The sequence below is a fragment of the Drosophila novamexicana genome, unplaced genomic scaffold, assembly GCF_003285875.2.
Source record: "Drosophila novamexicana strain 15010-1031.04,08,12 unplaced genomic scaffold, DnovRS2.1 tig00001089-arrow-arrow-pilon, whole genome shotgun sequence".
Taxonomy (NCBI): Eukaryota; Metazoa; Arthropoda; class Insecta; order Diptera; family Drosophilidae; genus Drosophila; species Drosophila novamexicana.
Window position 1 is genome coordinate 392,290 of NW_020824841.1, and position 13,145 is coordinate 405,434.

At 42.9% G+C, this 13,145-nt stretch overlaps 3 protein-coding genes across 7 annotated transcripts in view; 2 read left to right on the forward strand and 1 right to left on the reverse strand.

Annotated features, from left to right (window-relative positions):
• Positions 1 to 1,526: 1,526 nt before the first annotated feature.
• LOC115766325 (band 7 protein AGAP004871) lies at positions 1,527 to 5,809 on the forward strand. Its single transcript, XM_030710216.1, has 3 exons — positions 1,527 to 1,728; positions 4,088 to 4,604; positions 5,402 to 5,809. The coding sequence occupies exons 1-3, from the start codon at positions 1,527 to 1,529 to the stop codon at positions 5,730 to 5,732; spliced, it is 1,050 nt and encodes a 349-aa protein (XP_030566076.1). The 3' UTR covers positions 5,733 to 5,809.
• A 134-nt stretch (positions 5,810 to 5,943) lies between these two features.
• On the forward strand, positions 5,944 to 8,686 carry LOC115766324. 2 transcript variants are annotated; one of them, XM_030710215.1, is made up of 3 exons: positions 5,944 to 6,021; positions 6,539 to 6,622; positions 6,706 to 8,686. In XM_030710215.1, the coding sequence occupies exons 2-3, from the start codon at positions 6,596 to 6,598 to the stop codon at positions 8,551 to 8,553; spliced, it is 1,875 nt and encodes a 624-aa protein (XP_030566075.1). In that variant the 5' UTR covers positions 5,944 to 6,021; positions 6,539 to 6,595; the 3' UTR covers positions 8,554 to 8,686. The 2 variants fall into 2 exon arrangements, with proteins under 2 accessions (XP_030566075.1, XP_030566074.1); XM_030710214.1 differs by lacking the exon at positions 5,944 to 6,021 and having other exon boundaries at positions 6,302 to 6,622.
• A 506-nt stretch (positions 8,687 to 9,192) lies between these two features.
• The window catches only part of LOC115766263 (rhophilin-2), a 37,851-nt gene continuing 33,898 nt past the window's right edge, over positions 9,193 to 13,145 (reverse strand). For 2 of the 4 annotated variants that reach the window (XM_030710123.1, XM_030710124.1), the window contains 8 exons: positions 12,835 to 12,988; positions 12,297 to 12,755; positions 11,336 to 11,480; positions 10,977 to 11,245; positions 10,767 to 10,899; positions 10,171 to 10,487; positions 9,953 to 10,105; positions 9,193 to 9,892 (listed from right to left, as the gene is read on the reverse strand). In XM_030710123.1, coding sequence (XP_030565983.1) covers positions 9,689 to 9,892; positions 9,953 to 10,105; positions 10,171 to 10,487; positions 10,767 to 10,899; positions 10,977 to 11,245; positions 11,336 to 11,480; positions 12,297 to 12,755; positions 12,835 to 12,988 — 1,834 coding nt within the window. In that variant the 3' untranslated portion in view covers positions 9,193 to 9,688. The remainder of the gene's footprint in view (positions 9,893 to 9,952; positions 10,106 to 10,170; positions 10,488 to 10,766; positions 10,900 to 10,976; positions 11,246 to 11,335; positions 11,481 to 12,296; positions 12,756 to 12,834; positions 12,989 to 13,145) is intronic. The other 2 variants (XM_030710125.1, XM_030710126.1) reach the window with 1 other exon arrangement.

Sequence of the window (13,145 nt, forward strand, 5' to 3'; positions counted from 1 at the left end):
TAATACGAACGTTGATTCAATATGCCTTCTGGCAGCCAAATGGGATACGTGAAACATGCGTAACACGAAACGAACCCAACACAAATGTAAGCAAAACATTTCAAACGCATTGGGAAAACGATTTCACTGGACCATTGAGGCATGTTCTTTGTTCTCATATTCCGGAAAATGAACACGCACTGCGCCAACTTGAACAGTCGGAATAATTACGTTATTCAAGTAATGAGCAATTGCCATTTCGAATACTTATTGGCCAGAAAACAGATTGGGATTTTTTCTATTTATCAAATTGAATGTTTATTAATTGTCGTGAAGATTTATTTTGCTGTTTGGATCATGTTTAAAATATACTTATATGGATATGCGAAAACCTTAATAGTTACATTACCTTTTATGATTTAACTAAATAATATTAGAAATTTACATAAAAAAAGAGGAGTACAACCTTTCTATGTGATTCTCAGGAAACAGATTTTCGCCCTTAGCGGTACAGGAGAAGGAAGGGAGACTAATACGGAAAAGGTTCAGGGATTAAGTGATACCGAGCTAAAAATTAAATATGGTTCAGTTCGCTACATTATAAATATAAGTATAAGATCTTGATGGTACTTGAGGCTATGAAAGTCGTGTAGCAGGGCGACAGGTTAGAGAGGTCAGAGTAGTTTAGACAGATGAATACCTATACTTAATGGGTCAGAGATGCATCCTTCTTGACAGGCGCAAAACATAGGACTACTAAACAATATGGCTATATAAAAAGCGTCTGTGGAAAATGGGTTTTTGTATGGAAAACTCTTCTGATTTTAAAGATATCCTGACTTCATTTTTAAGAAACTCCAGAGCATATTAGAAAGGAGAGTTTAGTTTATTGTATTTATCAAAATAAAAGACACTGACTCTCAGGATTATAAAATTGGAGCAAAACTGCAGAGCTTTTGATTTCGTGTGCGACACAGTTGTCAAATTATGTAACTCACCTGACCTCTTCTTGCTGGTAGATCACCAGCGGCTGTTCCCTGATTAAGACAAATGTCCAACAACATGCTACATTGCCGACACAGAATCTTCGCCTGCCACCTCAGGGTGCCCCCAAAAAGAAGACAAAAGCAAAGCAATTTTTTGCTGTTGCTGAAGTGGTTTATAAATTATCTCCATCTCCATAGAACGCATAGTTCGTTCGTTTCTAATAATCTAAACAACAGAAAAAAAACTGAAAATCCAAAAAAAAAGAAAATGAACGCTGCAGCCCCTGCCGCTCGCCTCTACGGCTTGTGTGTATATATGTTTATTCAAATTCTTTAGGCGGATGCGGGACGAAGGCGCCGTAATCGGCAACGTGTGAAATGAGCCGAACAACTGCCTCGCCTCGGCGCTGGAGACTGGAGACTGGCGGCCCACTGCTCAATTGGAAACGTGCGCTGGACGCGTGCAGTGCTCATCGTGCTCATCGTGCGCTTCGTTATCGATTCTGATCATCCGAGCAGAGGAGCAGCAACAGCAGCAGCAGCAGCTATCCATAATTCAATATGCATCCTGCCTCACCGCACCAGCATCGCACGCGCCTCAACATAAACGCACCTGGAACAGGCACCGGACAAACGCAAACCACGCCGGATACCCTGAGCCCGCAGCAGCAGCATCATCAACACCATCATCATGGACAGCAGCAGCAGCAGCACACGGTGCAGATCAGCTCCACCACACATCCCTACCAGGGACTAAAAACCTGTAAGAACTAAGTATAAGCTCTCCAAGGAAACATATCCTTCAATTTCATTGAAACATCCTACACATAGGATTTATTGGCCAGGGCCAAAATTGTTTATTCAAATCAATGGTGTTACGCTTTGAACTGTGGCTTGATCACCAATCAGTCAATCAGTCAATAACTCAGTCAATCAGTGAGTGACTCAGTACATCCTTCAGTCAATCATATATATGTCTATAGATATAGCATTAAAATGGGCTTCGTCTAGTCTAGAGTTTAATCTTTTCGGATTTCTTTCGTGTGGTTCTTACGACTCTCACAGTACGGTTCAATCAGTAAGTCAACCAGTGGGCTTATCAATTTTATATAAATATGTTTATATATTACTTTATAAATAGTTCTATAGATATAGCATTCATGTGGACTTCGTCAAGTCTACAGCTTGATCTTTTGGGATTTCTTCCGTCCTGTTCTTGTGAGTCTCACAGTGAGTCGATCGCAAACTCTCTTACATACATATAAAGATTAATAGATATGTCATTCAAATGGGCTTGGAATAATCTTAAGTTTCTGCTTTATTTCGTTTGGCTCAAATCTCATTCTCTGAAGTTATGGTCTATATATTCGTCAAGTCTACAGTTTGATCTTTTGGGATTGCATCCGTTCTGCTCTGACAGTTCTTACAGTTTTCATAGTCCATCAGTTTATCAGTCATTCAGGATAAACTGTTTTAAATACATATCAAGATTTATAGATATGTATATCATTCGAATTGGCTTGGTTTTATCTTCAGTTTGATCCATAAAGATTTCTTCCGTCCGGCTCACAAAAATCTCGCTCCTTCTTCCTCTTCACAGTTATGATCTATATACTTGATTCTGATTCTGTTCAAATGCCTTGGTATCTATAATATTTGCTATGGAATATGGAGACTAATTTGTAGATTTGTAAATTTTTGGCCGCATTTCTCAGTGCATGTTGATCGTTTGTTTAGTTCATGGCTGACTAAAGATACAACTACAAAAGATACATATAGTTTTCGTATGTGCGCGATCTCATCCTAAATCTTCCACAAATTCGGTATTTATGTGAACGGAAAATCATAATTCAAACGGGCGGTAAAACGATTCGCTGTCCCGCAATGGTCGAAGATAAAAATGATTCATTAAATGTCGATGCCAGTTCCATATTGAATTGTATCGATCAGCTCGAGCGACCACCTATGAAGTATGCAATATAAACTGTGCGCCGACATGTAAAAATAAATAACAGACGCGTCGCGAGGCGAAGCACCGATCCGTATACGGATACGGGATATAAATTCGTATTGTCGAAACTTATAAGATAAACAAAAGCCCAACTGAAAATAACCGTGCTCCCCGTCTATAGACTGACTATTGGCTACCATTTACTCGTACTACATAAACATTCCAATTGGCCTGCCCTGGCCTGGCCTGGCCCCCGAGGCGATTGTTTAGCTACCTCTGGGCTGGGTAATAGTTCAAACTGCCAGCACTCGTTGAAATTTTAACCAAAACATAAACAATACGCACGATTACGGGCATATGTATGTATATACACATGTACTTAGGTGTTCATGTGTACAGATATGGGCCAGGGACTAATTTAGCAATAAACAAATGACTACTTATGTAGTTAGACACAATATGCCGACATACGCACCTCATGGCTCTTGAAGATCAAAAACTATTTGTTTTACCAATTGCTTTCAGCTTATTTTGCCTGTGGCCCTAAGAATTGGCCATAAAACTTCACTTAGTTTCAATTTTATTGCATGTACGCTCTGATCTCTGATCTTCTTTGAGATGCTGCACTTGTTATCTCCGTAATAAGCTCCGATTGATGGAGGTGAAATAAAAACGCGCTCTTCAGTTGCCCAAATGAGTGGCTCACTTGGCCAGCTCATATAACGAGGACAGCTTTTTGTAGCTGTTTTGCGGAGAGCCCAAGTAGTTAATTTCTGTTCTGCTTTAATTATATCCATATTAATAGAAACAATATTGTTGCTGCCATGTTTAATGGCCAAGTGTTTTGGCTGATTCCGTCTGATCTCTGGTCGTGCTGTGCCCGTTCTCATTAAAAATCAGTTGCTGTCAGTCTTCAGTTGAACAACAAACGGAAATCCGAGGCAGCATAAAACAACATTTGCGTTTTCCATTTGAACAGCAACAAGTGCCACAATGCACATATGGCAGACGGCACAACCCGCTCGTACCCCCTCGCTACCCCCTCGTCGTAATAGTCCCACGACAGCACGTCATGAAATGTGCCTTCAATTGATTTTCAATTGCTTGTGAAATTTTGCGATTAATGTTTGCCTCGCATGCTGTGGCTCCTTTCAACTTGTTTTTTTTCCAGCTGAGAACGATGAGATGGGCTGTGTGGAACTGCTGGCCACAGCCATATCGGTGCTGATCATGATTCTGACGTTTCCCTTCTCGGTGTTCATCTGCTTCAAGGTGGTCTCCGAGTACGAGCGTGCGGTCATCTTTCGCATGGGCCGGCTGCGCAGCGGTGGAGCCCGTGGTCCGGGCGTCTTCTTTGTGCTGCCCTGCGTGGACGACTATTATCCGGTGGATCTACGCACCGTCTCGTTCGATGTGCCGCCACAGGAGGTGCTGTCCAAGGACTCGGTGACTGTCACTGTCGATGCGGTCGTCTATTATCGCATCAGTGATCCACTCAAGGCTGTCATTCAGGTATCCAACTATAGTCACTCCACACGCCTGCTGGCTGCCACGACGCTGCGCAATGTGCTCGGCACACGGAACCTCTCCGAGCTGCTCACCGAACGCGAGACCATTTCGCATACCATGCAAATGTCCCTGGACGAGGCCACCGATCCCTGGGGCGTCAAGGTGGAACGTGTCGAAATGTAAGCAACAATAAAGAAAGGTTATCTCTGGCCTGCAGAAGTAGTAATACCCTTCTTAGAATATCGCTTAAAACCGAGCTTTATTGATTTGTAGTCCGCATTCATGGGGTTTTAAAATTCAGTTTGCAGCAAAAACGAAATGTTTATCCCACATAAAGAAATGTTACTCCTTATATAGAGCTGATTAAGATAATGGACCATAAGGCTGATCCCAATATAAGTGGTGTCTACAGCAGAAAGAAGGACCCATGCAAACTTTTATAATGACTGGGGGACTAGACTCAAAAACAAATTGCCAAATTCTTAGAAAATCGCTTTAAAAGAACAACTTTCTAAATATCTGACCATTTGAATATTGAGTAAAATGTTTCATATCGTTTTAGTAAGCTTTTTCTCTTTTTCAAAAAATATTTTCAAATTTTCAGCCAATCATTTTCTGCGTTTCAAACACAATTTTCCACATGTTAGAAAAAAAGCTGTGATTTATAACAAACAAAAATGTATTGAAGAAAATTTTATATAGAACAACTTTTTACTTTTCCAGACATTTGTCCCCGTTTTTAAAAAAGTTACGAATTGCTTTCAGAAATATATTTTTTAGAAACTATGTCGATTTAGGATCCTTTTCAAATCCGAATTTATACATTTATGGGCGATACCAGATTGTTTTGTATCTGAGTGTAGATTCGTGACAAATTTAGAGCACCCTCTCGCAAGTGCATAACAAGAGCTGGCATTGACTCGAGTTTGGTGGAGTTAAATAAATGGATTTGCATTTTACTCTCTTTACAATTCAGAAAGGACGTTTCGCTGCCCACCGCGCTACAAAGGGCGATGGCCGCCGAGGCGGAGGCTGCGCGGGAGGCGCGTGCCAAAGTGATTGCCGCCGAGGGCGAGATGAAGTCCTCGCGTGCACTCAAGGAAGCTTCAGAGATCATATCAGCCAGTCCGTCGGCATTGCAGCTGCGGTATCTGCAGACGCTGAGCAGCATCTCGGCGGAAAAGAATTCGACAATTATTTTCCCTTTGCCAATGGAGCTGCTGACGCCATTTCTGAACTCTTCCAACCAACTGGCGGCCAATGCCCATGCGCAGCTCCATAGGCACCAGCACCAGCATCATCAGTGACGCTCGATGTCGGTGCTGCAGCCGTACCTGGAGGCACTGGGTCGCTGCGAGCTGCGCCGGCAAATCGCTGGAGACAACAACATGGACGACGATGACGACATTGTTGGCTATTTGTTATAAGTGGAACCGCACGGGAAAGGTTTCCCTGTCCTGTGCCGATGTGTTCCCTGACGAAACAACAAACACTCCACAATGGATTTCATTTTTTTCCAAATGCTGTGTACTGGTTCTTGTCTGCTTGACGAGAGACGACTGGTTGGCCTTTATGTGGGAATCATAGCAATTATTTGTAAGTTATATTTTAGAAAAATCACTTTTTTTTAACATTATTTATTGAATTGTTTATAATTCTCTTAAGTTTATCAGCTTTTCTTGAACAAATTTTAACTGCTATATTCAAAATGTATTATTATTTTTTTTCAATACTCAGGCTCTTTTGTTTATGGCGATATGTTAAGTCAAATTTAAAACAAGAACCCAATATAGTTTTTAGGATATAAGTAGCCTCGATATAAACGTCTTAAATTGTGCATATAAAAGCAGGCAGCTCCTCAAAAATTCGTCAGTCTCTGATATATACTAAAACGAGTCGGGCGACTACAGACTACATTTTCCCAAAAATACATTTATTCGCAAGAGTTGTTTACAAACACTTCAAATTTTACCTTTTTTGCAACGCAGTTTACTTTGATAAACATATCATCAGCTTACCTAGAAAAATAGGAGGTTGTTCAAATAGTCTTATTTCACTGGAGTTTTAATCCACGAGACGTTCTGTTTTCTAAATATTTATATATATTTTGTAGCGAAAATAGTTGTGGCTTTGCAATACTTTGTATGCTAACAAACATTTTATTTTGAACATGGATAAAGGTTGCTATAATCGTCGGGTAAGTAAATCGGGAACTAATTAATGTTCGGCGGCATGCCGGAGGTCATCAAGTCCTGTTTCAATTTATCATGTGACTTGCAGACTAACAAGTCGAACGAGGCGCGCAAAGATCAGAACTGCTGCCAAATGGGTCGTGTGCACAAACCGGAAGATGATTGCCTTGTGTATTCGAAGGCAGGCAACAAATCGCGCATACACCTCCAAGCCATATACGATGATCGGTATTGGCCGCGACCTGAATGCGAAAAGTCAACGCAAACCTTGCTTTACGACTGCCCACGCTGCAACAGAGAGTCGACAGCTCAGCAGACCGACGGCTCAATAAGACAATTAAGCTACCAGCCCGATGGGCAATGCAGCTATCAGCGTTACAACAGGAACGATCCAACCGAGGACCTTCTTCTAAGTGACTATCGCAAACAGTACGGCAAGCAACCGCTACAGAAAACCAACGACGCGCTGCCCGAGGGCCAGACTGAAAGACGTCCCAAGCAATTGAGCTTCGAGCGGAACGACCAGAATGCTCGGCAGGATGGCACGGATATTCCCGTTTCGTCAGGTGCAGGCCAGCTGCCGAAACGTTACGAAAGGCCGTCTCGCTATCAGCCCACATACAACAGCGTGAACAAGGAGTTGCGAACGCCGTCTCAGCCAATGGAAGAACCGATTCCGCAGCGGTATCAGCGGTACAACGAACGCATGGAGCCGCCTGCTGAGCCAGTCGAGGGCCGCCTCCCCAGGGATTGTCAGAAGCAGTACAACAACTTTAAGACGTCACACAAGGAGCTGCCGACTCTGGCAACGGATGGACTCAGTCAAAGACGTTACAAGCAGCAGCACCAGCAGATGGAGGATAAGCACGAGCCGATGGAGAGACCCGATTTACCTGCCAAGGACCAGACAACACCTGGGGATCTGCGTCTGCAAAGGGATTATCGCTTGCAGTCTACCAACAACGGGGCCAAGGAGTTGCATGCTCCACTTCCGGCTACCGTGGACACCGCTGCAAAAGATTATTTCCGCAAGGAGTTGCCTATTCCATTAACGAAGGACTACATTCCAAAGCGTAATCCCAAGCAGGTAAATTTTCAATCAACCAAGGAAGGACCTGCTCCTACCCATCACAAGAATCATACAGGCTATCAGCGCACCTACAGCAATGTCGTTAAAGACGTGCCTTCACTACCAAATAAAGATGTGGATCCGAGATCTGAACGTGTGCCGGCATATGGCAATACCACCAAGCAGGATCCGCTGCAATCGCGCAATCAAACCAAATTTGTGGCACCCAGTAACCATTTGGACATTGACTACATGCCACAGTCCCAACAGCAGCAGCCGCAGACTAGACGTGCTCCGAAGTCTAGTCAATACCCTGGCTCTAGCGGAGATCGTGTGCTGTACAATAATGCAAGGTTTGCAACTGATTTGAGCGTGGAGCGTGGCAAAAAACGCGACAGCTTGGTTGATTTGCTCTACTATAAAAAGCCAACAAAATTTGACTACACTTCAACCGATTCCACTTCGGCTTTGATTCAAATGAACGAGGATATGGCAAGAATGTATGACCTGTACACTACGGACTCCGCCAGCACGCAACAGGCGCAGGGACGCAAGGATGGAATGAATGATCCGCCAAAGACCACAAAACACGAGCACCAACTGCCATCGCTGGGCTTGACCAGTCCCAGCAAAAATAGCCCATTGCCGCCCAACAAAAGCGAGAATGATGATGGCCCTACTATGATCGTGGATGGATTCAAGCTAAGCGCCAAGGATATGATCGATACCTTGGTGACAGCGCCAATGATACGCCGAGTACAGCGCATATATAGGGCCAATTTAGCTGAACAGATGCTGCTGGTGCAGGAACTCGACAGCATTCCAAAGTTGGTGAAAGAGACCCTGGAGAACGCCAGGAAGAACTAGATAGGCAACACCTTAAGCGGTTTACCCGTTCATGGACTTCGCTCCACGAACAGCAAAAACAGCTTACTCTACAGCAACAGAAATGTTTACTTAAAGTTTAAATAAATTATTGGTTATTTGTTAAGATTGTAAATACATTTCCTCGAAAACATTCCCTCAGTTTCAGTTGATCAAAAAAATGATGGGGCCTTCCTTATAAGTTCTTCCAAGAAAAATCTTTTATTTTAAACAAGCTTAGCGCTTACGAAATTTATCAATCTTCAGACTAATATGTTGTATGTTATGCTTTTGATTATCCGCAAAAGAAAAGCCGCATATGAAAAATGAAATTTTGACTTGCACACACAAAAAATTTATTAATATTTTATCAATGCAATAAAATATGTACTCGCCAATACGTATGTATGTTTGTTGTATAAAATGGCTTTTATAAAATGTATACAAAATAATTGTGACTTAATAATATACATATATACATTAGAAATGTGCGATACACTTAGATAAAAACTTTAAAATATGGATCGATTTAAATATACATAATGCATAGCATGTTGTAGGTCGAAATTACATAATATATATATATATATATATATATTTATATATATATGCATGCATATATATATATATTTATATATACATATAATATATGTATACATATTGTATTCATGCATGCATTTAATGAAATATGTAAATACTTTTTGGGATATACGGCGCTTAATGTCAACTCTATTTCTCTCAAGTGTTAAACACATTTTGCACAAAATGTCTATAATATACTGAATTTCCAATTCCGTTTAGGGGGCACTGCATTAATACATATTATAGGCAGACATATGGAATACCGCTAGTTATGCTTGGTACATTCGCATTCTCATAGATATTTTCCATGCTGGCGGAAAATAAATGGAATTCAGTGGGGGCATAGCTAAAAACTATAGTTGCCAAGTCATAATTGGCCGGAGCAGGGATTTCTAAGTAATAGCATATATAAGTACATGTATATATATATATATATATATATATATATATTTAAAAAAAATCCAATTTGCGTTGAAGCAAAATAATGGCCACTGCTGCGGAAATTAAAGCATAACTTAAAATAAGAAATCCCCAGTGCAAATGAATTTGATAGCACTTAAAAGATCTTCGCTAGACTCGGTGTGCGTCGAAAGGGATTCCACGAACTGGAGGATACGCTGCCCACGAAACGCGTCTTGGCGGAGGTCTTGAGCCGCAGCTTAGGCTTGGTGGTGGTGCTGGTGGGGCTGGAGGAGCCAGATGAAACGCCGGACGAGCTGGCAGCCGATAACGTTGATATGGAGCCTTTCGACGACAGTGGCTGCAATTAAATTGAAAATAAAACATAAACTAATACCAAGCAATCAGCGGCCAAACTCACCTTTAGATAGTTACGATCCATGGGCGTAATGACCTTAAGTTCCAGAGCTGCACCACATGATTGTATGAGCCGTACCACCTGCTGATGCGAGTACCACTTGACATCCATGCCCGCTATTTCCACAATAAAGTCGCCCTCCTTGATGCCGCCCAGCTACGAATGAATACGAAAGAGGCTCAGTTTGCTTCAGTCAATGATTGGAGCAGGGGCATACTCACATCCGCAAGTGAATTGATTTCCACATGGGCTATTATCACAGGCGCATCGCCGCGCACGTGAAAACCAAAATTCTCTAGCTCCTCCTTGTATAGACTGCAGCCCGCCTCGTGACTCTCATCGCCTCTGGGGCAGTGGCAATGGTAGCTGCTAGCATCATGATATATGGCCGAGCCCTTTTGCAGGCGCACACAACGCGGCGCTGTCCAATGGCGACGTGCAGAGAATATTGCAATGGGACCCAGTCGCTTAAAGGGATCTTCCACTTTGTACGATGTAAAGTCCGGACCCGTCAATGTCAGCGTAAACTTCGAGGATGCTGCAAACAATAATAGGGGAAAGGGTTTTCTTATCTAACTGTTAGACAACGCACAGCCCAAACCTTAAGAGACTAAGACGGAGTTACGGTAAATTCAACCTTCAAGTGTGAAAAACTTTGTTCAAAGTTTGCATGAATAAGATTAGAAACACAGACTACAATATATATTCCTGGACAGGCCCCAGCAGAGTGCTCGCGTAGCACAGAGGACTGTGCGTGGGTCAGCACGAAGTTAAGGGCTTAATTCCCCGTAAAGATGTGGTTTTGATTGATTATTACCTTCCACTGTGCGTTCAATCAGATCATAGCACTCCTCAATGTTCTTGACCGGCGCTTGCAGGCAGAATCGTTCATATTCCTCCTGGGTCTTATAGTAGGCCTCCTTGATGACCTGCGTGAGTGATGTTTTATTCTGCAAGCGGACAAATGGGCATGGCATGAGTAAGATGTGGGCCAGTTGGCAGCGAGGCAGCATGGCAAGTGACTCACCTTCAGGTAGCGGCACATGCGCTGCAAACGCTGCGCCTCCTCATGACTAGCCAGAGCTTCTTTCAAGTGGGTGCGCTTAATGGCAGCAGCGCTGACGCTCTCCTCCTCACATTCGCTGCTGGCTTCGGTGGCACGCAGTGCCTCCCGCGCATTGCCAATGAACGATTCGTTCGATGATGCCGTCTGGCTCTTTTTGGTGCCCAGCGAGACATTGTCGCCATCGCCCACAGTGGCATCAATGCTCCGCGCCTCGTAATGATGTGCGAGCGCTGGATTGGCAGGCAAGTGGGTTTGGTATTAGTTAATTGGCAGTCAAACTGTTGGCCAATATCAAGGCCAAGAATTGTGACAACACCTACCTTTGTACAATTCGGCCTTGAGCGGCACGAGACCCGCCCAGCACTCGGGCAGATAGGTGTGCGTGTCATTCACTTGGATGTTCTTGTGCATCTCATTGTACTCCAGTGACAGCTGTGCCGCCTCGCCGGCCAAGTCCCGAAAGAGCTGCAATTGTGTAATATGATCAGCTAATGACATCAGAAGACTCATCGCATTTCAGCTAACGGCCTCAAATGCTGCATGCATTCTAGATAAATTTTTGCTTCAGTCACTCGACTCGTCAAACTATGCTCGTAACACACGCACCTGCCGCAATTGGCACAGTGCTTTTTGGCCAAGACTCACGTACTCATGCAATTGATAAAAAATAAACCCCAGCAGCAGCTGCTTCAATTAAACTTGGCTACTTAGCCAATGGTAATTGGACACGACTTTTGAAGACAACTACGAATTTTCAACTTGTGTTTGATATTGGCATTTCTTGCCATCCTTCTGGCAGGTACAAGCAACCTCATTTGAAAAGATTTTTTAATGTTTCTGCTATTATTTTTCTGCTAATATTTTGTATCGTGCAAACAACGCAACGTTCTATATTTTCTTTGATGAGCTTTCAACCGATCGGTTTCTATATTTGTAGCTTCCCCAATTTAAAAAAGTGTTAAACATTTTGCAACACTATACATTGCTTAAAGCTGACAATACTTGAAAGTGAACTGTTACCACAAGTCAGGAATTGGTTCCGACACAGAATTCTAGTTTATTTTGTGCCTTCAACCGAATCTTGAACCAAAGAACAAAATTTGGCTCAAAGTAACAAGCTTTTAATCTATGCTTAATTTTAAAAGAGACTCCACCTTCTAGCAATGCTCCCACTCAAAACCTAAAAGAACGATCAAAAACTCCGCCTCAATTCCTGCTTGGTGATCCTCTAAATACTTGGATGCACATTGACAATTATGTACGTTAATTTGGCAGACTTACATGACTCGACTCCGTCAGACCTAGAGCCTCGATCTGTAGCTGTAGCTTCTCGAAGAGGCATTCGCGTGCCTGGGATAACATGAGCGAGACAAGAACATCGAGCACCTGCGGCTTTAGGTCCATCGATGGTGCATTGGTGAATGTGTCGTAGATGTGACGGAAAATGCCGGCAGCACGAAGGAAACTGTCGACGGCAGCGTCCAGGCCGCGTTCCGTGCGTCTGTCGTGACGTGCTCCGATTTGTGTATAGATGGCGCCCAGATTGAACAGGGTGCAGGCCTTCTCGAAGGCAATAGTGCGCTGGCAGGAGGGCACACCGGTCAGCGAGTCGTACCACTCGAAATAGACGCCCAGATTGCGATCGGGCGGAAAGAAGCGCCGTTCCACATAATACAAAAGATTGTAATAACGGAATAGAAGTGCCACGCCAAGAGCGTCACGCGATGGCGTCTTGGAAGCCTATCGGGAAAATCAATAGGTAAGCAACGATTGCATAATTTCGATTGCGATAATTTGTAAAAAATATATATTTATTTACCTGTCTGGTGTCTGTCATATCGGCTATGGCATCCATATATATGGAGGGCTCTTCGCTATAATGCTCCAATATAAAGTCCGAAAATGGTTCCATAAAATTGATTTCCTTGGTCTCTTTGAGGCCCAACGGTATCATCGGCATTATGCCTTCATGGCTGTGTAGGCGAAAGTTTAAGCGAATGTTAATGTTGTATTCTCTTTTAATATAAAATAATAATTGTTGTGCCAATCTAATATACATTGATAACCATTCTGTATGTAACTTAGCCTATAGTGTGAGATTTGACCGGAGGATCGAAAACAGATCAAGTG